The 25212-nt window shown below is 41.8% G+C and overlaps 3 protein-coding genes across 3 annotated transcripts; 2 read left to right on the top strand and 1 right to left on the bottom strand.

The window, feature by feature from the left end:
- The first annotated feature begins 630 nt into the window (after positions 1-630).
- Positions 631-3875, top strand: pla2g12a (phospholipase A2, group XIIA). Its single transcript, XM_075464422.1, has 4 exons — positions 631-1031; positions 1315-1391; positions 1623-1788; positions 3350-3875. The coding sequence occupies exons 1-4, from the start codon at positions 809-811 to the stop codon at positions 3466-3468; spliced, it is 585 nt and encodes a 194-aa protein (XP_075320537.1). The 5' UTR covers positions 631-808; the 3' UTR covers positions 3469-3875.
- An 830-nt stretch (positions 3876-4705) lies between these two features.
- On the top strand, positions 4706-10328 carry LOC142378504 (caspase-6-like). The gene is made up of 8 exons (XM_075463059.1): positions 4706-4804; positions 5083-5124; positions 7027-7069; positions 7203-7352; positions 7510-7586; positions 7759-7934; positions 8055-8205; positions 8943-10328. Exons 1-8 carry the CDS (start codon positions 4774-4776, stop codon positions 9176-9178), a joined length of 906 nt encoding a protein of 301 aa, XP_075319174.1. The 5' UTR covers positions 4706-4773; the 3' UTR covers positions 9179-10328.
- On the bottom strand, positions 10290-24830 carry LOC142378503 (calcium uniporter protein, mitochondrial-like). The gene is made up of 8 exons (XM_075463058.1): positions 24490-24830; positions 14616-14685; positions 14338-14505; positions 12089-12193; positions 11788-11948; positions 11427-11630; positions 10843-10959; positions 10290-10699 (listed from the first exon to the last, which is right to left on the bottom strand). The coding sequence occupies exons 1-8, from the start codon at positions 24595-24597 to the stop codon at positions 10622-10624; spliced, it is 1011 nt and encodes a 336-aa protein (XP_075319173.1). The 5' UTR covers positions 24598-24830; the 3' UTR covers positions 10290-10621.
- Between the last annotated feature and the right edge of the window lie 382 nt (positions 24831-25212).

Genomic DNA, 25212 nt, shown 5'->3' with positions numbered 1-25212 from the left:
ATCTTTCAAATTACAGAAATTTACAAATGCTCACAGCACAAATTGACACGTCTTCATGGAATTTTACAGTTTTGTTTTCCAAAGTTTTGCTCTCCACATTTCTGCTTTTGCTTAAGAGTAATGAACAGAACTTTTTTTTCCCCCGCTCTGAAAATGATTAGTATGACTAATAAAAATCAACATGTTTTTTGCAGCTCCTGAATGGAAGGTGAGTGGATTTTTCTGAAATGTAGTCGGCACAGAAACCAAACCAAGTATTACAAACGGCAGAATAGGCACAGGTTCCTTTTACGGGTCAATAGCCCCAGCAGTTTTCCACGGAATGGGATGTATAAAATATGAATATGAGTCATTTTTGAAGATAAAAGGCTAAGAGGATTGTGATAGTGAAACCATGGAGACGCTGTGTCCTTTGAACTGTGGGTAATGTAGGCCACAGTTGAGATATGGAGCAGTGTTTAAGCGGGGACTTGATTCACTTTTTCTAAGCCCTAAAATACAAAAAAATCGTGTTTTTTTTTTGTGTAGTCTACATCTGAAGTGTCACATTCTACAATTCTACACTTATTTTTCTGTCTTCCAAAATATGACAACGTAACGTCTTAGTGAGCGGGGTCACGTGACGCACCATACCCGGAAGCGACATCACAGCTGTGACAAGTAACCTCGCTGATGATTTGGAAGTGAAATGAAAACAAGTAGAATGGAAGATTGATATGCTGCCGAGACAACAAGCTGATGAACAACTCGGTTAAGTTAAACTAATGTGCCAGGAAACGCTGTTTTTTATGACAGTGGCGTTAAGTGAATGATGCTGTATCACAGCTACGTTTTGGTTGTTGTGCTGGGTTTGCTCTGCTGTGGAGATGTCCCCCGTGTCTTTGCCTGCAAACAAGAACCAGAGACTCCAGACTGGAGACTGACTCTGAAAACTATTCGTAATGGAATACACAAAATTGACACGTACTTAAATGCAGCCCTGGACTTGTTTGGTGGCGATGACGGACTGTGTCATTACCAGTGCAGTGATGGTGAGTGAGTTTTCTGTCATCAAGGACGTTCTCTTAGTGAACAATACACGTGCCAACTTACTGAAACATATATTTGTTCCTACCGTTGTTATGCCATGTCAAACTGAACGAATGACCTATAGTTAAGAGACCAACCTAATGATTGCCAATGTCATTAAGGGAACTAGAGAACTTGCAGCCCAGTGAATGACTGTAACCGGGAAAAATCTGTACTGACGTGGTTTGGTCTGATAGCAAGGTAATGGACAGTGAAAGAACAAGAAACCTTTGCTTTGTCTTTCAGGGTACAAGCCAGCGCCTCGTCCTGGGTACAAGCAGCCACCGCCCAACGGATGCGGCTCCCCACTCTTTGGATTTCAGGTAGTCTGACCCTCTTTAGGAGCCACTTTAGTGTCTGGTACATACAAATGTGTACCATGTGGAAGTCTGAAGACTTTCTGAAGATGTAAAGTGGTGTTTTTGGTCATAACAAGGGTATAAAAAGAAACCTTTGAGGCTAAAACGTCACAGCATACGCCACGCTTTTTGCCTTCTGTCCGTCCAACACACGCTTTACACGCAGCCAGATAGTAACTGTGCTGTTGTTTCCAGTTTGATATAGGTATCCCATCCATGACTAAATGTTGCAACCAACATGACCGCTGCTATGACACCTGCGGCCAAGAGAAGCGCGACTGTGACGAGCAGTTCCAGGACTGTCTTGAGACCATCTGCAGGAATGTGCAGAAAACTTTGGGATTGGCCCAGACTGTCCAAGGTGAGAGACTCACCGGTTCTGTTTAGACCACATGCAGGATGTTGAGCTGACGCAAATGCTTCAAAGCTCTGAATGTTGGCCCTTGAAAGAAGAAATAGTAATCTAGATAGTTCTTCATTATGCACCGACTTTAATTGTAATGAGTTATTTTGATCGTTCTTGGTAGGTCACAGCTTTCATTTAACATCATAAAAAGCACTGATAGTGACACTGGCAGAGCAACATTTGAACAGAGATTGATCTTCTTACAAGTTAGGATTTTTACTATGTACATGTTGGAAAAAGTCAAATATTTGGATACATGGCATGGTTTAGAACCCCCAAACTTGAGGAATAATTTTAAACTAAGCCCAAACAGCCCTGGTTGGATGAGATGATTGTAGGTTGATGTAAATACTGTCAAGCACTTTTTGGCAGTAAATTTAAGAAAACCTTCTTGTCTTGCATACAATATAAGAAAATGGCCTTAAAGCTGCAGTCTGCAAGATTTGTTGTTGTCATACGTAAAGTCCTACTTTTTGGCATTTTAAGAGTTTACATGATCTATCAGAACGCTTGAAGTTGAAAACGGTGACCTCCGTAGTCGCAAAATGCAAGAAATGCTTATTTTTTAACCGAAAAATAAAAAGTTATTCAACTTCCTGTCCCGCCCCTTCAAAACACATGAGAACTCGTGCACGTAGACGTGCACGCCAGATGCGCCTACACAACTCCTCATTCATCAACTCATCTGTCATTTGGGATCATGGAAGACACAGTAAGTAGACTAGCCCGTAATGAAGTTCAATAGTCCAGATAAATAAGCGTGGGGACGAGCCTACCTTGTATCGCGCGTGCACAATCGGTGATTGACAGGCAGCAGAGCCCAGCTCGTAACCTGATTGGTTACCTTTTACCGGTCCGGTCTGCAATTTTGTAAACAAACCTGCTGGCTTTGGAGGGACCTAGCGGGACATATAGGGGACCTAGAGAACTCTTTTTTTTTTTCTATTGGGGTATTTAATGTACTACTTTCAGAATCCCCGGACAGTTCCAGGCATTATGCTTGAAAAAGAGTTGCAGACTGCAGCTTTAATACATTAAAGCACTGGATTATTTTTTTGTAACGTTGCTCATTAACGGAAAATCAGATGACAATATTACCCATTCACGACCTCTTGGCATGACAGAGGCACAATAGTAGAGGTACAACCAGCGTCCATCTAAAGTGAGAGGCTTTTGTTCTCGGCCGTGCTCTATCTCAGGCACGGCAGGCTGTTATATTCAACTGAAGACTTGCATAAACAGCTGTGTTCTATGTAAGTGAGCTAGTTTCTGAGTCTTGGTACTGGGACACCTAACTGGATCCACACCTTTCCTTCTATGACAAAACAATAGCTGCTGTGGAGAAATCAGAACTGTTTATACATTTATATAATATGCCAAATTCCATATTTGTAGTTTAATCAAACCTCTTTTGCCACCTGAATCTGCTGTTGTGGAATTTGACAAGACACCGACCACTTTGTTGTGCGTTTGCTCACATTCTTTCCTTTGTGTTCCTTTTTCTCTGTCTCAACAGCATGCGAGTCAGCAGTGACTCTCCTTTTTGACGCCGTCATGCACTTAGGATGTAAGCCATACCTGGACAGTCAGCGGGAGTCCTGTGTGTGTCTGTATGAAGTGAAGAGGGAACTGTGACGTCACTGTAGAAACAAAACTGTGTAACGGACACATTTAGAAATACAACTCTGTTGGGGGGGCAGCAATAATGCCAGCAATAAAGTTTTCATTTAAACTTGTAGATTTTCTCAGGGATAGAGCTTGTTTGGCTGGCACTAATCTGTATTCATTCCCTCCCTTTGTTGACCTTTTAGAGAGGTGTATGCAGAGTGAAATAACCTCAGTTTCTAAAGTGGATAATTTATATTTCTCCTGTGCAACTGATTATTTATAAATCATAGTAAATACTGTCTAATGTTAGTTTTCTTTGATGGTCTGGAAACAGGATGTTTAGACTTTCAGACTTTGTAAATGCTTTGCCAGGACCCAATATTTGTAACACCACTTTTAGAGGACACTAAAAAGAAGGGGGGTGGGGTGGGGGGGGGGGGGTGAAGCATCTAGTTGTAAAACACTGATTTGATCAGCTGTCACACTGTCAGATGATGTATGCAAATCAAGATGTGATAGTCAAATGTTGTTTTTTTTTCTGCATAGCGAGTCAGTTTACTATGAACAATGCAACGCCTCAGCACACCATTCAAAAATAAAGTTTTTGGAGCAGAAGCTGTCACTGCAAACTGAATTGATAGTTGTTGTTTGTTTTGTTTTTTAACTTTGCTTCCATTTGAAAACTTAAGCTTAAACTTTAATAAAATAAAATAATTGACTATTAAGTTAGACATCACTGTTAAACCTTCCCTGCAATGACACTCATAGTAACTTATAAAGTCAACACCATTTCGGCAGCATCTGGATCAGTTTTGTTAGCCCTTTATCAAATGTGTAAAATACCACATAGAAGCTTCGGTACGCATAATGGCTGCAGATGTGATAACATTGAAATAAGCACTTGCTAATCACTAAATAAATAAAAAATATTTTGGTCTCATAATTATGTCTCTTTTTAACAAATGGGCTCGTTCGCTGAGCTCTTTAAACTCCTCAAAATACCCAACTGAACCAGCCGATTTGTCAAAAATCTCTACCGGAGTACCCGCTCAATTGTAGCAAACACGGAAGTTCAACCCCTGCTGGCTTGAGCAACCGGAAAGATACTCTGTTGTGATTGGTTGATGGAGCTACTGCGCTGCAGATGATTGGTTTATAGTGTTGTCTATTGCTGTTCGACACGGAGCTGTGAGAACCTATCGCGTTCTCTGGCTATCAATCGAGCCAATGGTCTTACAGGGGCGGAGCTACGACTTGGCTAATTTGTAGTTTTTTTCTTTACGAAACGTATTCCTTTTCCTTGTGTCATTTGGAACAAAGACGAATCTGAACATGTCAGGCAAGATTGAGAAGAGCAGTGGAGGTAAAAAATGAATATACATATATGCTTTGAATTTAGGTCAGACTTAAAACGTGGGCTTGTCGGTAGCGTTTAAAATCAGTAAAATCCACCTAGTCTTAAACTGCGATGTTAGTCAGGCTTAAAACTTAATACACTCTTGCATATGTGCTGTCACATCTTTACTAGAAGGATATTGTGCTCTATCAGTCACCAAGTTGGTGCAGTTTCTGAGGCAGGTTTAATAATGTCATAAACACGTTTGAGGTCGGGACTTCTCACAGTTTCTCTCACCTTCTCAGGAAGTGTTGCTGTGGACAGCAGACTGGCAACAGACAGGGCGGGTAAGTAAAATACATAAAAAAGGTTCCTTTGCTTATTTGAAATAGAAGTACAGTATACGTTTTTTCTCAAAACAAAAGGGAAACTAAATAAAGTTGTAAAAAGAACTGACTTGCAGTCAACTTAGTCAGAGAGATTATTAATCAACTAAAAGTGCCCTGATAATTATTGTGTATCGTGGCCATAAACAAATAAATCCCCAGGTTACCTTTTCATCTATGTCATTTAGAAACTGAAAGCTTGAATATATGCAAATAGTTTGTCATGTGGAATGATAAGATAAGACACTGAAACACTTTATGAACACAAAATCAATCAAAATTGCTTTCATGGGGATTGATATGGCTGCCCTGTTATAAATGTTATACCTGCCCACCAATCAGCCGCTTGTGAACGACTCTTATAAAACTGAGATGAAAAACTGGACTTTGAAATTGTCGTGAGCGTTGGCTTTCCTGCAGGACTGTTGCATGGCTCAAAATACTTCCGACTCTGAATGGAAACAGATAAGACAGGAAAAACTCACACAAGCAAAGAGACGTGTTCACACTTCTATTCAAAAGTCATGTAGTAACATCTTAGTTAAACCGCTCTTCATAGACAACGTGTCACGTCTGTCAGGTAGAGAACAGAGCCTTTGCCATCTTTTTCCACCCGTCACTCAGCCATTATAGGTCATCAGGACTCTTAAAGGGACACTATGTAATTTCTTCCCCCATCTAGTGGTGCAATTTTATTTTGCAAAGTTGAATGAATTTGCTCTCTAGCGCCTCACGTTTTCAAATGTGCGCTGCAACTTCTTGAACTACGGCAAGCGGAATGTGTCAAGATTCAAGAAGCTATAGCTTCAGACTCAAGGTCCATACAAACAAAAAGAAATCAAGACACACAGTAAAAAGGATTACATAACACACATACAACAACACTATGAATACAGATGACAGATAACATGTCAGATAACAACATCTCCTTTGGTGTGCAAGCAATGCAATTAGTCATATTCCGGGAGTTACCGGAAGTGACGTTGACGCAGCGTTAGCATTAGCCTGTGTTAGCAATAGGAGCATTAGCAGCGGTAAATAAACTCCCGGTAAACTTACAAACTTTCTAATGCCTCGTTTTGTGAGCTAAGAGCCTATGTGTACTACGGCAGAAGTTTGGTAACAATCAATGCATTATTAGTGGGATCATTTACGAGATAAAATCTATTTAGCATTTTTTTTTTTAAACTTTATTAGTAAATCAACAAAATAACAGTTTACAAATGTGAGCATAACGCCAAAAAGAAGATATCCAGGGGGAGCATAGGAATAATAATAAAAAGAAGAAGATGATGCACTTACAAAAAGAAAGCTAATGAACACAAAGACATATGTGCCAAGGAATAAAATCTATTTAGCATTAGCGGCTGTAATAAGCCGTTTGGCGGAAATGACGTCACAATGACGTCATTTCTGCTTCGAAGTCGCGATTCGAAGTGCTTTATGTCCCTCTCGGCACTTCGTCATTTTTCATAGAGCGGAAGGACATGGCAGCCTCCATAGAGCTTACCTGCTCTATGTAGATACAGACAAGTTATTCTTCACTCAGGAGGATAAGTGAGATTTTTGACAGAGATCATTTTACACCAATGAGAACTAACTTATGAATGAATATGTTGATTTGAGCTAATAAATGACTTAATTTATTACATAGTGTCCCTTTAAGCTGATGGCAAAACGACTGCTTTGACTCCCAAACCAATACACCTGAAAAGCCTTCAGAATTTAAACTTCCATTGTTTTCTTTTGGGTAAAAACAATAATTAAATAAAGTTTGTAAAGCAGGGATTCAGTGCATTCCTGTTTTTTTTTTTTTGTTTTCATTACTTAATTGGTTATTGATGCATGCGTTGTTTTCAACAGCATGCACCGACAACTTAACGGAGACTGATGCTTTTATCCAAAGGTAAACCGCTTCTTCTTGTTTGTGTAGCCATCAGCCTGAATTGATCACTTCCTTGTGCTCCAGATCACATCTGTTGTCTATAATTTTGTGCCTTTTTTCTTTTCTTTTCTTTTGTTGGTTTGTTTTGATACAGCTCCTTAGCTTTGGATCCAGCAGAGGAGTACAAGATGGGCAACAAACGGCGAGGCCTTGCTCTGATTTTTAACCAGGAGCGCTTCTTCTGGCGCCTGGGGTTGAACAACAGAGCTGGAACGAATGCCGACCGCTACAACTTGGAGAAAAGGTTTCACTCACTGCGTAATTGTGTGCTCAAGAACATGACTGCACTTGTTCAAAGGCTGCAAGTCTTTTCTGTGTCAACATTTTGCGAGTCTCCAGTTCTTTGCTCTTCTGCCACTCGTATTTTCCTCCATCCTAACTAATTCTGTCTGTTCCTTTAGACTGCAGGCCCTAAACTTTGAAACCAGGACTTTTGATAACTGTAAACAAGAGGAAGTCCTGGATAAAATCTCTGAAGGTACTCAAAGACATGATCCCTTTTTTAGGACTCAAATGGCTCATTTTCTGTTGTTTAAATTGTAATTTAGTTAGTTCCTTTCTCTTTTGCATGTAAAAAGCATAGTTGTGTCAGATCCAACCTGTTATGCAGGCTTAGTAGCAAGATTAAGAAATACCTGATGTTCCACCAGCTGCCGAGGACGATCATTCAGATGCCGACTGCTTTCTACTCGTCTTCCTGAGCCACGGCGAAAATGATCATGTTTATGCCTACGACGGCAAGATCAGTCTCCAATATATCGCATCCATGTTCAAAGGAGACAAGTGCAAGAGTCTTGTGGGAAAGCCGAAGATCTTTATTGTGCAGGTACATGCGAAGAAAAAAAGAAATCCATTACAACGTGTCCACATGGAGTGTTACTTGTTTTGGAAATGCAGAGTTCCTTAAAAAGCCAGTCAAAATTAATGTTGTCGCGTGCGTCCCTAGGCTTGCCGTGGAGACAAACATGACGAACCAGTGACCGCCTGTGATGCAGTGGACAACGACTCAAAGACAAATGAGGTGGTGGTGGATGCCAGCGCCGTACACACCCTCCCTGCTGGGGCCGATTTCATCATGTGCTACTCTGTGGCTGAGGGTGAGCTGTCCAGGTTATTTGAGAAGTGCTCAGTTTGCTTTGCTTGGGCCGCCGGTGTGGAACAAAAAAACTGGGCAACGACTGCTTAAAAGGAAGAGCCTTCGGCCACCAAGTGGACACTGCTGTGGTGTGACGGAGGGGGGTAGCAAAAGGGTAGATGGGTTTCAAAAGCTGATGAATGTACTTTTTCAGAAGGTCCTTTGTTCCCACAGCCATAAGGCTTTTTAACAGTGACTGCTGAGTTCTTCTCAAACTTCTTTTTTTATTTATTTGTTTATTCAGTCATTTATTATTATTATTATTTAGTAGTAGTATTTTTACTAGAATTGGTATTATTATTGTTGTTGTTAATATACAATCATTGTAAATATTTATAATTTTTTTGAGCTACTTGACTAATTTGAATTTCGCCCATTGGGGGATGAATAAAGTATTTTTCTATTTCTATTCTATTTTATTCTATTCTATTCTATTTAACTCGTCCACTTGGGTCCCAGTGATACTTCAATAATGCAGGTGACAGGATCCAAAAGTCACTGTGTTGTAAACTTGTAAACCCGTTTAGCTCTCTGTGCTTGTTTTTAAGTCGGGGAACAGAAATTGGACCAAACACTATGATGATTTGCAAAGTATCTAACATAATGATAATCTTTATTTATAAATCTCAATAAACCTCTGTCATCATCCATTTTGCAGCTCACTTGCATTAATATTTGTAATCTGTGTCTTTTGTTAAGGTTACTATTCCCACCGAGAGACCATCAACGGCTCCTGGTACATCCAGGACCTGTGTGAGATGCTCAAGAAGTATGGAGATTCCCACGAATTCACAGAGTTACTCACACTGGTCAACAGAAAAGTATCAATGAGAAGTGTTGGGAACTGCAATGACAGGAGTGCTATTGGGAAAAAGCAGGTGCCTTGCTTTGCATCAATGCTCACAAAGAAACTCTTCTTTAGACCAAAACAGTAAATCTCGACGCCCCGGTGGTTAGATGAGTTAGTTCTATGTTAACTCTTAATGAAACTGCCCCCGATACTTTCAGTTGACAGAAGGGGTTATGAAATTACAGGAACAACCTCGATTAATTTCCTGGACATTGGCAATTCATTTAGTCTAGAAGCACTTAATAATTGGAAATGGGAAATCCACAGGAACTCTGGGGAAGCCTATCAAGTTTCACTTTTGTAAATTTGCACAGAAGAGAATCAAGACAACTAAAGTTAAAGTAGGGGATTGATCAATCACAGTATCACATTTATCCAATTTACACACATTCACAGTAGGCTGTGAGCACACAGTTTCAATTCTAATGCGATCCAACACAAAAGCCCCTGCTGTAATTCAGATTAAAAACACGTTGGGAATGGCTCAACGTTTGCCATCCCACACAGCACACGTCGCTAACTGCAACGGCAGCCGTTTCAGTTGACGACGCAAACCTTATGAGGGGCTGGCCGCTTAACATGCTAACGCTAATGTTTGATTAGATATTCCACTCTTTTCACATTTACACTGGTACATTTTCCCCACAGTGTGTCAGTCATTGTCCACAAGATGTAAATGATAACACATTGTCTCCGATTGAGCTGCAATTTTCAGGGAGTTACTTTTGGCTGTTTTAAGTCAGTTGCTGACTTAGTTTGCTCCGTCTTTGAGCCAGATAATTATTTTTCCAGCTGATCTTGAGGGGCAGTTGATGTAACGGCATGGCAACCACAGTGCTTTGAATGATTCTTGTCACATCAGGGTTTAGTCAGATCTCTCACTATAAGCACCAATGATTAATACACATGCTGGGTCTTCAAACCTGCCCCTTTAAAAAAAAAAAAAGAAAAGGGAATTCATGTTTTGTGCTGTTCTTTGTGTCACCGCAGTTTATGGTACATTTAATCATGCCTATTTGCACCCAAATGACAAAAAAAAAAAGTATCTCAGGGAGACGTCTTTCTTTCTTTTTTTAAATCAAAGCTGTGGATCTAAATCTCTTCCATATGTGTCACATGATCTTTATCAAGAAAAAAAATTGTGATTTTCTACAACTGTAGTATTTTAGCTTCTGATTTACTTTAAAATGTCATCATGAAAAAAGAAGAATAAAACATTGTTTTCATGGCAAATAGACCGCATCGCCTTTATTTGTTCCAAACATGTTTACAAATCTCCATCTTCTTAAATTACTCATTATTTGTCCGCTTGCAACGGGTACAGTCAAAGCACACACACACACACGGGATTTCCATCCTAACATCTTCAGAGTTGATATATTTGTCAAGGATACAGTTTGACATTGTCATCAAGACGGTGAACAGCGTTGGTTCCAGGATAAAAATGATCGATTATCAAAATGAAGCAGAAAAAATGTTTCTCCCCCTGTTTGAGTAAAAGTGACCGCTCGTCCTGGCTCAGCATCATTTATGGCTTTGGCTGCATCTGCTCGAGTGGTAGTTGGAGCTGAGTTGGATATCTCAGACGTCTCAGGTCGTCCTCCACCTGACACACAAAAAAATAATAAATCGCCGCTTAATTACATGGAATTTCAAGAAAGTGGATCACCTTAACATGCATGGTATGGACTGTGATTAAACATTTCGAGCCGAGGAGTCCCTCGTGGCAGAATAAATAATTCAGCCAACCTGAGCCAGTTCATCCTTGATTTCATTGTATTTCTCCACACTGAACTTCTTCTTGCTGGCGCCCTTATAAAAGTAATGCAGGAACTGTCTGTCTTTAGCATCTGGATATATATAATCCTGTGGGAAAACAATAGAAAAGGGTCATTATCGTGTCCGTGATGGTTCTGTTACAGCTGAGCTCCAGGTGTAACAAACTGGTAACCCTCAGGCTATCTGGGATATTCTAATGTCCTTAAAAAATACTTAAGACAAGAAGACTAATGCAACTGTCAGAGCTGTCCGTTGGATAGAAAACAGTTGACGGGTAACTTAGCAGACTGCAAGCGTGAGAAAATAATGAGCAAATAAAACCTATGGCTAACTCTTTAGAGTTTGTGCTGACCAACATGAGCACAGTTATATAAAAGAAACATAATAATAGGAAACAAATAGGAAAAACTGAGCTTTCAGGCAACCTCACATTGTCAACCCCCCAACCCAAATTTGCACTATGTTGAACCAGTTCTTTAAATTCAAGGAGCTTCATATACAGTCGAGCATGTGGAGAATAAATCTGAAGTAGGTCACATGATTTTGAGTCTTGCCTGTTTGGTAAGGACATAATAAGCGAAGGCTCCCATGCTGGTTGCGTAGGTGATGAAGTAAGTGACGGGCTCAATAACGTCCCACGAATAGACCCACCAGGTGAGCCAGGCCAGGGCGCCGCCCTGCACCGACAACAGCGCCATGCCGGTCCAGACAACCCTGGAGGTATGGAACTCTGCTGTGTGGGACAGCTGTGCCTTCATCTGAAAGGCAGAGTAACAAGAGGAGATGGGTTACACCCCTAAACAGTTAAAAAGATATCCCATGACTGCCACATCCATTGTTCAGATTGTCAGGCAGGTGCAAAGAAAGAGAAAAAGGACGTTTGTTGGCATGCACGTGTTCATGCTAATCTGCTACCTTCTCCAGAGGCGATAGCTCTTGTTTGAGGTTGTCAATTTTCTCCAGCAGCTGCCTCTCTTTCAGCAGGTGGTGTTCAGGCAGGTGGAGTGCTGTGTGCAGCAGGTGCACAACATGTTTCATGTCCTCCAGCTCCCGGACAAGCTCACTGGACGAAGTCGCTGGCAACAGAAGGCACAAAAAGGTTCTAAAGATTAAGGAGTCAAGTAAAAAATGAGAGCGGTCATACTTGGAGAGGTAATATCCACCATTAATCAGCCAGAAAAGGTGAAATCACGAAGCAGAAAAAAATGCGTTTTACCGTTTTCGGGAGAGCAGACGTTGTAAACTGCATCATTGATGATGAGCTGGAAGCCCTTGTCCAGCAGGGCGTCTATGAGCGTGGTGTTGGCGATCCGTTCCCCATCTGGCAGACAAAATGTCCAGTTCAGCACTTTAATTGCAATTTCTTTTTTTTCACAGATGGGCCAAATAAACAAAATACAGATTAGAAAAAAAAAAATTGACATATAATGAAATGCCTGCATAAAGAACTTAAACCACTGAAAGTAAAAAGTTTGTGATCCATACCTGAGGAAAGTTAGTCATCACCTCAAACCTACTAGAGAAAATGGGCCTCATGCAAGAAGCGTTCGTACGCACAGATTTGTTATTAAATCGTCCGTACGAGTGATTTAAGAGAATTTGCGCATTCACCAATCTTTTCGTATTTTATGTTTTCTTTCAGGTACGAACGGAGTGATCCAGACCTGTCGTAGGAGTTTCGTAAAATAGTCCGCTGTTATTCAAATCAAGTTTGCTTGACTAATGGATTGTATATTTAATTACTTTGAAGAAAACATAAATAAATATATGCATTATACCCCATAATTATGCTGACATTATTCTGTTTGACTTAAATTATGCACTAATTGAAGGTTCATTTGAATCTGTATATAACAAGGTCAATGGGAAGTGTAACCAGCGGCTGTCTTGCTACTTTTGGATGCCTTAGTGCGTCAGGCTCTTGGAAGAGACCGTGTGGAGACAGACGAATGGCTGACATCGTGATTAAGATTCCCAAAGACTGTGCTGCTACAAATATGCAGCTTGCTAGAGCCACAACTCCAGAGAAAAACACGCCGATCAAACCCAATTCCACCACACGCCCAGGTCCTCACCATCCTTGGATTTTTGGCCACTGGAACCTTTCAGAGGGAGACTGGAGACAGATCGGGGGTGTCCTCTGTGAGTCGTGCGCTCCCCTTGGTCATCAAAACTCTCATCAGTTTATCACCCACGGTACATCAAATTCCCATACACCGCTGTCCAACAAGTACAAATTAAGAGGGACTTTCATCCCGTGGCTGGACTGCCCATCATAATTGGAGCACGAGACACATATACGCATCAAAGCACCTGTGCTGTCGTGCAGCGCACTGAGCTGAAGGCCAGGTGGGTGTGTCTCGATACCTCATTCATGGCGCAATATTGCCATGAACGAGGATCTCCTACAACCTGAACCAGCCCAGGCAGACCAGAAGCTGTGGTGCCAGAAGACCCCCCTCATGGACCGTCCCATCAAAGAGCCATCATGATGAGGCAACAACTGATTGCACGGCTTTAGTTGCAGTCATCGAGCGCTTGGCCAGGGCGAGAGGTTTTTTTTAAGCCATTTTCATTTCAAACCATTTATTTTTTATTTCGGTGACATGGTATTAACAGCACTCGCAATTGCTTGCCATTTCTTTGCTTTAGCAGGTCCCGTAATTCCACTGCTGACACAGCTAAAAATGACAGATTTTCCTTTTTGGATCTCTGAAAGCACAACTTCAGTCTCAGAGCCCCTAAAGTTGTTATTTTTGCGCCTTGATGCCATTCTCATGACTCAACACTCAACACTGCCTGGCACAGGAGAGAGGAAGCACAGCCTTATATGATATTATTTTGGGCGTGGAGTATGCAAATCTACTATCCTCGTGCACGTGAACTTAGATACGCACGAGTGGGATTCATCATTTACGCAGGTCATTTACACACTTTTTCAGAATTTAAGAGCGTTTGTTGAATCTGACGTGGCGTGTTCGTACGAGACCTTCTTACGAAAAAAGTAAGAGAAATTTAGAATAAAAATATGAAAATGTTCTTGCATGAGGCCCATTGCTTTTAAACTATATTTTTTTGGCTACATTTCTGGAATTCCGCCTTGAGGCCATAACCTCTGAGGAGAGGCCATAAAGTTGGAATTACTTGTTTTCAAAAGTTTGTAAATAAGAGTGAAATAAAAAAAAAGAAAGAAATGGGCTCTTTTACTGGCAATGCATGGTCAGTTTCCAGCACTCGGTTTGAGAGGCCAAGAATAATTCCAAAATGTCCAGGTGCTTAAAAAAAATAACCCTCCAAAGATGTTAAAACAATTTAGTTGCGGTGTGTTCGTGATAATCTGAAGGCATCTTGCCAAACTCCTCTGTGCTGCTCCTCGGCTACACACAACCCGGCAAAACCAGACTGACAACACCTCGAGTGTGTCATCAACCTGGCGATGCGTGTCGAACGCTTGCAGCGTCGTACCTTTGGAGAGTACAGAAGCGGCAGCTCCAGAGTCCTCTCTTTGCAGATCATCAATCAGGTCTCCCACGCTCATCAGCATGGGTCTGAGAAAGAACAGACACTTCTCATTCCTGGACGGCAGCGGCACCTCCAGAACCAAACGGCCATATTTGGACTTCAAAGACACATCTGCAACACAGTGAGGAGGGATCTACTCTCAGAACTCTGCATTTACAACATCTGCTAAATTTATGTGAGACATACGGCAGTATTGTGTGGATGCAGTGACATTATTTTACCACTAGAGGGAGTAAGTGTACTGTAGAAAAGAGCTTGGCAGTGTCCAAATGGAGGCTGTCTGTGATGAACCTGTGCACACAGAAAGACAGAAAGAAGGAGAGAAATGAGTCTTACAGAGTTTGTTTATGGTGTTCACACACACACACACACACACACACACACACACACACACACACACACACACACACACACACACACACCCCTCCCTTTGTAAACTACCCTATCAGTAGACATTGGAGAGTAAACAGTTTCCTGGCCTTTGACTTCTCTCTGAATATGTGGTTACATAAATGACTTCCATTACATTCACTAGCTTTGGGGATTTGTTTATCTTCCTTCCAGACTTCATCCATTCCTTTCATCAACTGTTTAAATCTATCCAGCGGGTAGAAAAGATTCTTTTGATTTTAAACTAAACTTAAACTTCTTCATGAAGCATGGTCTCTCTATCAGTTTCAATTCAATGCTTCATGAAATATGCATGTAAATCTAGAGGAAGAGACCCTGCAAGGCCTAGTATCTCTCCAATATCCCTGATAGGTAGAGCATTGATCAGGAACAATAAGGAACAGACTGTGGTCTGCAGGAGTGTTTGTAGTCTGGAAGTTTTTCCTACAGTGAGTAAAGAAGCTGCACTTTGTGAGCTCTGTCAGGGGAAAACGGGGCATTCAGCTCGTCTGGAAATGTGGTAAATACAAAAACAGACTATATGGTGACAAGGCAGAAAAGCTTTTGTTTGTGAACAAAAACTTGCCATTGATGTGTGAGTGATTGCACCGGACCTACCTAAAGCTACCTTGCTGTTTGTATTCCTTGGTACATCGGCTTTCATTTGCACAAACACAGAACTTCTCTGATGCACTTTTATATCTTGAGATCGTTGAAAGAGTAAAGAGGGCCTGTTGCATATAATTTGCAACATAATTAATTGTTTTTCTATTTTTTTTTTCTCTTTTCAAATGAGAGAGAGAGAAGGCCCTTAGCTAGGAAAGACGAGAACTACTTTCTACGAAATGTTTAAACCCAGTGAGTTCTGCAACAAGGATGCAAAGGTCACGATCACTCATGTGATAGTAAAATGCCATCAATGGAAAATTATGTAATAAAGCTACGGCTCAGGACTTCCTTCAATTTCCAAAGCCTGAAATGAAACAACGCTTATATCTTCATGTTGAAACTAATTTGATTTAATTGTGGAAAATCTCCATCTAAATGGAGATCCATCTCCATCTGCATCTTAGTCCAACTGACAACCAGGGATGTGGTTGAAACTCTCCCGTCTCTTTGTCTTACAGCTTCAATCAATATTACATCAAACGGGACCAGGGGAGGACTCTCCTAAAAATCCCAACGTGATAAGGAAAATCCTTCTTTTTATCACAACTCATCTCCACTCTAAGACAAATGGGGAAGTTAGTGTTATAAATGTTGTAAAAAAAAAAACAGCCAGTTGATAAAAAGACCACATTGCTACTATAGATATCGCCATCTCGCAATCCCCGGGGCAGCAATACACAACCATGCTGTCACGGAGAGCTGACAGAATCTTGTAACCCTGTGACTGCTCTGAGATAACATCAGACAGCAAATACACGATCAAGTTGTTAAAGAGACCAAGAGCATTTTTTATATTCCAGCCCGACTGCGGCAGCCATAGGGTTTCGTGTTACTGGGTGGTGCAGTACAGCAAGTGCTTGGAAATAAACTGCAGAGACCACTGCTCTTACTGGCAAACAATTCATGCCAGATATAGTTTTACAGGAGGGGAAGTCACTGGTGTCCTTTTTGATGTGAAAACAGCAGATCTAAAACTAAGCATCATTGGTAAATTCACACCGCAATGTCTACATAGTGAGAGGTATTCTGTGCACGTATCACTGACCTGAGTCGATTGAACAGCCGACTGCCTCCAGAATACATCCTGTGTACACACATTACCAATCCAATTGTAAATCAACAGAACGTGCCTACAGCGACAGTTCCTGTACACCAAGCTGAGGGCTGTGTGATGATTAATAGTCAATTTCCGAGTCTATGCCCGTGGTCCCCAGCTATTACTGCCCCAAACACGCTGCATTACAAATCCTGACAGTTTCAGCTATCTCCCATGCAGCTACCAATGCCCTCAACAGAGTCCTGCAAAAACAAAGATATATGTTGGCACAGTTCAAGGCGAAGAGTTTTGTGACACCCCCCTCCCCCCTTGGCAGACCAACTAAAGCTCCTGCTGCTAATGTAGCCAGGAACGACATAAGCTGCTCGTTGCAACAATAAGGCAAAATATACTTTCCAATAATATATTACCAATGATTCCAACCAGTGAGGGCAGTGATCCAGAGTCGTTGAGATCAAATAAATCAACCGGTTTGTGGTGTACAATGTGGCAGGTTCTTTAGAAAGTGGCTGATGTCAGTGATATTGACGCCATTGGATGCCAACATAAAATGCAACCACCTGGAGTCACATAGCTGGCAATTACCTGAGCTGAGACAGTGAAGGAAGAAGAGCCAGGATTTGATGCTGGATAAAGGCTCTCTAAAATGGTAAAAGCTACATGCTATGCATTTCCCAAGTGGTAAGACCAAAATAGGAAATTCATAGTTTCACCATCATTCATAAGCTTAAATATCACTGGGACTATTCCGTTGCAAAAGAAAATTCATACCCACAGGATGTGAGTCAGTGCCTGAACAAGCCCAAAAATGACAAACACACGAGCAACAGGCAAATTCTTACTGATTTGATCCCGCTGGAATTATATTTGCAATTCAAAACTAAACATACTTTCACTTACAAAACTGATCAGCAGCCAGAGTGCCTCGCTGAATGTCTGTGAACTGCCCTTCACGTATTTCTGCAGATCACTGCTGCACATCTGCCCCTCATTATCGAATTAATTCCTCCAACTGCACTCGTACACGACAATCAGCTCAGAGTATATTTACCCCGTGAGCTAGACTTCTCTTATTTATGCTGTGCCAATCGGAAACAGAGGAGAAAGCGAAGGAATAGAGGCAAGCGCTTAGTAACATAATGACAAACTGCAATCTTGATCCACAGGCAGTCCATGGCTTCCTGTTTGAGCAATGATCCTGATGACAAGCAGCCTCATTTTCCCTGCAGGCTTTCAGAGGGTCACTCCATTATGAATCCTGTCACAAGTGAGCTATGGCTGCTAGACCTAAAGAAAAAATCCCTCCCACTCTCACCATGGGCTTTGTACCGTTACTCAAAGGGAGGGAGACTTTTTCACTAACACACGTGTTCATATGAGGATGACTTGCAGCCTGTCACTATCACGGACTGAAACAGATAAAGGACAAGGTTGAGATTTGCATACTGTACAAACTAAAGGCTGGGGTGGAAAACAAAGGCTGCTGCCAGGAGGAGAAATTCAATCACTCGCCGTCACCAGTGACAGATTGAGAATAGGCCAGCTCTACTATGGAAATTATTTGCATTGAACCATTTATCTTGCCTTACAGAGTTAATGATCCTTTTCAGTTTCAGGAAAACATGGAAAAGAATTACAGCAGTGGGAACAAGGTGACTGCAGGATGCTGTGCTATGCTAACACAAGGTTACGCAACATGTCACACTGAAAAACGTACAGACATGTACATAAAAAGAAAAGGATGAAAGCACAGAAACAGCAAAAAAGACTAACTTATTTAAGGGATGTTAGGAAAGTGGTGTTCCTGACATCCTTCCAAATAGTTATCGTACAACGAGAAGAAGAAAACTGTGCGTCCAAGAGAAACTCTCATCCGCGTCTTAAAGGTGGGGTCTGAGATCTTGGAAAAACGGTTCCTGCAAGCTATATTTTGGAAAATACACAACCTTGCCTCTCCCTTCAGCCCACCCCTCGAAACCACGCCTTCAAAACACATGAACGAGTCACGAGTCTGATAACGCGCAGGGGGGAGGGGTGAGGGGGGCTGACGGTTGATTGGCATGTCAGAATCCAATAGAAGTAACTATCATCATTACTTCTATTGGTCAGACATTTCCTCTTGCTACACCCTCTACAATGGACTAAAATATAATTTTTTTTCCAAACATTCTATTTTAGTGGGTTGTGAGGAGGTTTTCAGACATTATGATAAAAAATGCTCCAGAAAACATCTCATTCCCCACCTTTAACTGTTAAAGTGGGTGGGGCAGGATATCAAGCTGTGGGGGAACTCATGTTCAGGATGTTTGTCCCCATAGTTCTCATCCCACATTTCTAAATGTCTCAGAGAGCAAAGATTCCCCGACGTTTAACTCGGCATAAACAGTTTTGGCCCACATTCCAGCATAGTACCACAGTGAGAGAGCCAAATACTGAAATATGAGAAACAAAGGAGGACAACTATTTCAGAATTCATGTGGTAACTGCAAAGGTTCAGAAGGGCCACATAAACAGAAAAAGACCCTTTAAAGGAACTAAACAGTCCTTCCGCAGCAAAGAAACGACTACAACGCCAAACACTTGCTCACGTGAATCACACATAGTCTTGGTATGCCTCATCACACGGTTACACCCTGACAAGGACAACTCATCATAACGCGTTCCATCATCAGAAGCTGGGTTGAGCTCGGTTCCTCAGAAGAAAAAAAAAAAAAAAAAGCTAAATTTGCAATGAATGTGTCGAGCGACCCCACAGAGCTTCCACTACTTATACATCCTGTTGCTTTCATAGGTGATGAGTTGCACAAATGGGAATGTATTCTCTTAATGTAATTTCAAGGTATTGAGATCACTGGAGATCTTAGGCCATGTTCAGACTGAAGGCAGAACCACTTTGTTTCTCAGATTTGAGGCCTTGTGTATAAAAAGGCTGCGCAGCTTCCTTAATGAAAGAGGGTGAAGTCATAAAATCTGAAAATCACAAATGCCACATAAAAACCATGTGCACACCCGATCCCCGGCACCTTCCTTTTTAAAATCTCCATGAACATGAAGCCGAGTGTTTATGCAGGAGCGAGTAACTCCAAATTGAATCCTCCCAAAAATGACCGCAGATTATTGTAACACACCTCTCCTATTGCCTACTGAACTATCAACTGCAAATCCTGCTGCAAAGAAGAGACCGCTCACAGTGTGTGAGATCAAAGTGCTGATCACAAAGGAGGAAGCTAAATACACATACCGGTATATATAAGTTGGTTGCCCTTTCCTTTGGGTCAGTAACAAACATCAAAAAAATACTTTAGAGGCAGAGTGTCACTGTCACAACAAAGGATGTCAAGAACAGGGGGATTGTGGCTGATGTGAATCAATGTGCAGGAAAGGCTCCCTGCTATGTAACTGCTATTTCTATATAAAAAAAAAGGTCAGTTTACACCCAGTCAGCACGCTGTAAATAGTAAAAAATAAAAAAATTAAAAAAAAGATAATTCTTGTAACAGATTACAAAACGGGACCTAGAGAGTCCGGTGCCAGGGAGACCCAACAATGAGTCCATTCCAGTCGAGCAGACACAGAGAAAAGAGGAGAGGGGCCTGGGATGACAGCTGGCTGGTTGGATTCCACAGGGACCCACTGCTCTCCCAGACCCCACAGTGGACGGTCAGCTATCTGGTCTGGTCCTTACAATTACAACAAAAACATCAATACTAGCCCAAGAACAGCATTTGCAAGAATTTAGGCTAGTGAGGAATGGTGGAACTTGTGGGATATAGGTTGAAGTATATGAGTAAGTATACATGCCAAGACTTAACATGCCAGTTTATTGACTTTCTTTTAAATTCATTTTTCATATTTTCTTTACCCCATCCTTCCACCAACATTGTACAGCGGCTGCATTTGTAGGGGTTTGTCGGGTAGGGCTTTCCCTCTCTGCACTGATGGAGCTGCGCGCCTCACATCCTGTCATTCGTGCCTCTGCGGCTTTGGCATGCGAGGCCCCTGACATAATGCTGTATGTCCAAGTCGCAACAGTAGAAAGCGCTCCAGTTTAGTGGTCACTGCGGTTGTGGATGCGGCAAAGGGTCAGCTGCGGGGAGTTGCGCATTCAGCAAGTTTTCAGAGTGCTCAACAAGACAAGATATGGATATTGTGGGCAAAAATATACAAGTGTAACTAATATGGACAAAAATACGCCGGCGGGTTTTGACTTTCTGCTGCGAAACTAAACTATTATAGATTATCAAAATAATTGTGTATCTGCTGACATTGGGATTTTTTACTGGACACAGCACAGTGACTCAGGAACAGTGCTTTGCAATTAGCTGCTGGCAGCTGACAGGAGCCAGACATTTTCATAGCTCCTCAAGACTTGGCAGCTTCGCCCGCACACTCATTTTATACATACCAAACTGTGCTTGAAAACTGCCTTGTTGCATATACCTTTTTGTACGTGTGCAGTTTATAAACGAGGCCCATGTTCTTTGGGACAGATTGTTTATATAATTAGCAAATTAACACCTGTGAATTGCTAGTGCAGAGTCATCACCACCCGATCTACATTGGATTAGTAGTGCTGTCCTCAGCTATGACAGACAAATCCACCAGTCTAATCACAAAATAGCATCTAAACTGTGATAAAAATTTTTTAAAAAAAGAATGAAATGAGAGGAAAATCACACTTGTCATCTTTAAAATCTTTGGAAAGGTAAAGTCCAGCGGTTGATTATGCAGTCAGGTGTGACACAAAACCTGACGGATTTCAGCTTATCAGAGGCAGGATATGTTGAGCAACCACCGTGCATGCAATGATGCATCAGCAGTCGGAAAACAGTGACAAAGCCAAATGAATGCAAAAGTGATGAGGTGTAAAATGAGACTTTTAGAAGGCAAAAATTTGCTCTTTTGTGGCCTCAATCTGAGTAATTCCTTTCTTCAGAATTTCTCTCCGATTCTCCGAACTGAGAGGGATCTGACTGATGTCCACAGCTGGTATGAGACTGATTTAGCTCACAAAACTCCATCAATTTAAAAAAAATAAATAAATTCATAAAATGATCTTATTATTTCTGCACGTTCCACGGGTCATTAAACATAGCTGCAATAAGCTTGGTCGGAGCAGACTGTAAGCATTTGAAGTACGAATATTAGTTGACCTCAATGAGCAGTTAAAAGACACATCACATAAACTGTTTCATCTTTGGCAAGCAGAGCATAGACATTAGGGGAAATCGTATTTAGCATATTACTACATCCCCATAAGCTGAGGCAATGACAACTCATGTGCCAGACTGGCTTAAGTTTTTCTATAGGAATGTAAAAGGTTCACAGCATTAACATTTTGTTCATAAAGTTAAAAGGTCCATCCTTTTGCACGTTATGCATCTATTATCAAATATTTTGAGTAGTGAGGTTTGATCAAATACTTGTTGAAATAGAAAATGTTAAACTGTAGTGGAGACATAGATGTTGAATGATTTGCATAGTTGCAGACACCAAAAGGCTGTAGGAGCAGCACCAAAATTTGAAACGGTTTACAAAAGAGCGACATCTCATTTGTTTAAAGTTGGAATACGAGACTAATCTTTTGTCCATCTTCATCCCGTTTAAAAGCCTCATTAATCTGACTCTGGGTGAAATTGCAAACACATGTATTTCTAAAAATGCCAAGCACACTGTTCCTTGTTAGTGTTATTACAGTCAATGACGAGCTGCTACAGCAGTGCAGATTAAGCACTGTTTGGATGCAGCTTAGTGGCTATGTTTCAGCACTGCCCCCATTGCTTAGAATTTAAACTAGTTAACATCACGACTGACTGAAAAATGATCCAACACCAGACTTATTCAATGTCCCTTTTCAGCAGCCATACATCTTTGAAGCATAAAGCAATTCTCATGAAGGCAAAAGGAATTACACAAGATCATAGGTATCATAACAGTACTGTATTCACTTTTTATGCCACACAGCGGTGTTGCGGTAAGCCTCACATCAAGAAGAAGAGTTCGCTCTGCTAGCTTTCTGGTTACCCTGGTTTTTGTTCCCATCTAGCCTGGCATCCAAAGTCAGACTGAGAGAAGGTGAGCAAACTTCGCACTGAGGGCTACAACTCCTTGCTCGGTCTTACCTCTGCTGTGTTCTCCACCTAGCGTGTACTAACTTTTCCAAGCTTTAATTAGCTGTATAGCCCCACGCTGCAAGCAGCCAGGATCGTTTAGCGTCGGCTCCACCAGTTTACATAGAACTGACCTCATCTTTCCGAGACGGTCAGCGGTGCTCTGCAGATTCAAAGCAGAAATCCTCAGTCTTGGACTGAAGGCTGGCTTTGTTCGGGATTTTGCTTCTTGTAACGCACCTTATGGGCGTGTTAAAAACTGGATTTTCATGGGAAGGGAACTTGAACTTTTTGTCAGTTCTCTGTTTTAAAGTGTGCGTCTTGGCAACCTTCTGTGGAAGTGGACATTCAAGGAAAACGTTAGCGCACTTTACCGTGTCTTCTCAAACTGCAGTGTAGCAGCATTTAGAGGGTTCATTAACCAGGGATTCAATGAGGCTTTGAACATTAACTACATCGTTTATGTGCAAATTCAACGAAACATACAGTTCCATTTATAATCTTCAATCTCTGGAGCGATCCTGTCTACTTCATACACTGTCAGCTACATCATTTTAAATGAGCTCCTTGCCACAACTCACAATCAGTAGTGTCATAAAAGCCAAACACTTGCTGCATCAATTCTGAAAACAGACTTCTCTGGCAGTGTTTCTTCTGTTTCGTAATCTGCTTTCTTACCACAAAAGGTGCACCTGCTGTTTACAACGAATTGGCTGTGGTGCAGCTCCTTTAAAAACACTTTCAAACAAGCTAAATCCCACGTGTTTGGGCGGAACAAGTCAAAGGGATCAGCCCTCCAGACTCAACAGTACTGACTGATACATTTATATCTGCGATGGTAGGCTGCAGGCAAATATTCCATCTGAAAAGAGGAAGACAGCAGATCCCGTTTCTATACAATTTCGTCTATAAATAGAACTCAACTTAGTCATTCTTGCATGCAGGAGTGAGTCAAGACTATTTGCCCGTAGGTCCCAGAGCCTCTATGTATCCACTCAGCAAGCGGACTCTCATTATACTGAACCAAGCAGTGCTGCTCTTCCTGCAGTGTCAGTTTGGGGGGGGGGGGGGGGGGGGGGGGGGGGGGGGGTTGTTCCACATCCCTGCGTCTTTGCTTACATATGTGGTTTTGTGCCATGGAGGCTTAAGGGTCAACATTTTCAGCTGCTCCAAAATACTGCTGTGTATCGAGCCACATCACAATAACAGTGGTGCACTAAAGGCTTCACATCCAGCAGCAGTTCGGCCCCACAGTCACATCACGGTCATGGGACTGGAAATGATGCCCAGTGATGTATGACAGTTCACACACGGGCCAGCACTTAACGATGCGTCTTGGTGACGGATGATAAGATAAAGTGCTGAAGGCTGCAAAGTATAATGTAAAATTATGTTAACCGGGACTGTGGGAGGCAAGCCAAAGTTTATAAATGATATTCAGCAGACTGGACAGGGACCTGAGCGGCTTTATCGTTGATAAATTGAAGAAGAAGAAGAGATGAAGCTAGCAAATGCACTCATACGACTTGGCTTTATCTCGGAGAGAGACAACAAAAGTACAGAAGAAGAAGTGAGGTCATATCGGTTGGAGGAAATTTTTTTTTACTAACACACCCTTTAGGCTTTTGGCTACCAGTATAAACTAGTAGCAAATAATTAGCTTGTGTTTACGTGTGACTTCATACTATACCGTGGCCTGTGGTTGGAGCAAATGAAAAGTTTAAAAAAAAAAAAAAGGAAAAATCCCTCTTTGAGCCGAAGTTCGCTTTTAAAACAGACCACAAAAAGTGTGTCGACAAAAAATAACCTTGGAAAACGGGACAGACTTCAACTGCTGTAGAAAACCTGCGACTTTATCGGTTCGCTTACCTTGTGAACAAATGTCACCGGGCGAGTCGGTCTGAAACCGAACTGGAGAGACTGAAGACTTCCCCAAAGTCTTGCCCCAACTTTGCCGACAACACGCACCGAAGCCATCGTCAGCCGTTTTTTAGGTGTGTCGTTGGGGCATCCCGGTGGGTGGAAGATCACTCCTCAACGTGCCCTTGAGAGTACGGTGGTCCCAGTTTGAAGAAGGCTTCAGTCTGCGTGCGAAACAGATGGAAATATAGCTACGAGACAGCGAGAGGAACACAACAGCCTGAGCTGCATACCATTTCCTGACAACATCCGCGCCCGCCGTGCTTCGTGCCAACCTCCGCTTCCTTTGTCCCTCCTTTTTTACCGGCTGGTCTGTTTGGATGGAGCAGCCTCTCTGAGCCTGCACCGTCCACAGGAATGTAAGATGGCACCGTGCCCACCCCTCCCCAACCAGTGGATAGTTAACAAAAAATAGCAAAACGGAGCTGGTTATCAAAGTAGGTCCCCTTGGACAGTTTATGTAATACGTGCTCCTGGGTGCAGACTTCAGACTTCAGACTTCAGAAACCCCTTATCAGTCTTTAAGGGAATGGTGCATGGCTGTTTTGTTTTTATACCCAAGATTGCTTCCAATTATTATTATTATTATTTTTTTTTTTTGTAATTTTACGTATTTGTGCTCAGTTGGGTTACTTTTTTGTACTAATTCGGGCACTCTGCTTCTTATATGCA

The sequence above is a fragment of the Odontesthes bonariensis genome, chromosome 4, assembly GCF_027942865.1.
Source record: "Odontesthes bonariensis isolate fOdoBon6 chromosome 4, fOdoBon6.hap1, whole genome shotgun sequence".
Taxonomy (NCBI): domain Eukaryota; kingdom Metazoa; phylum Chordata; class Actinopteri; order Atheriniformes; family Atherinopsidae; genus Odontesthes; species Odontesthes bonariensis.
Note: the sequence above shows the minus strand (reverse complement) of the source record. Positions and strands in the feature narration are given on the sequence as shown.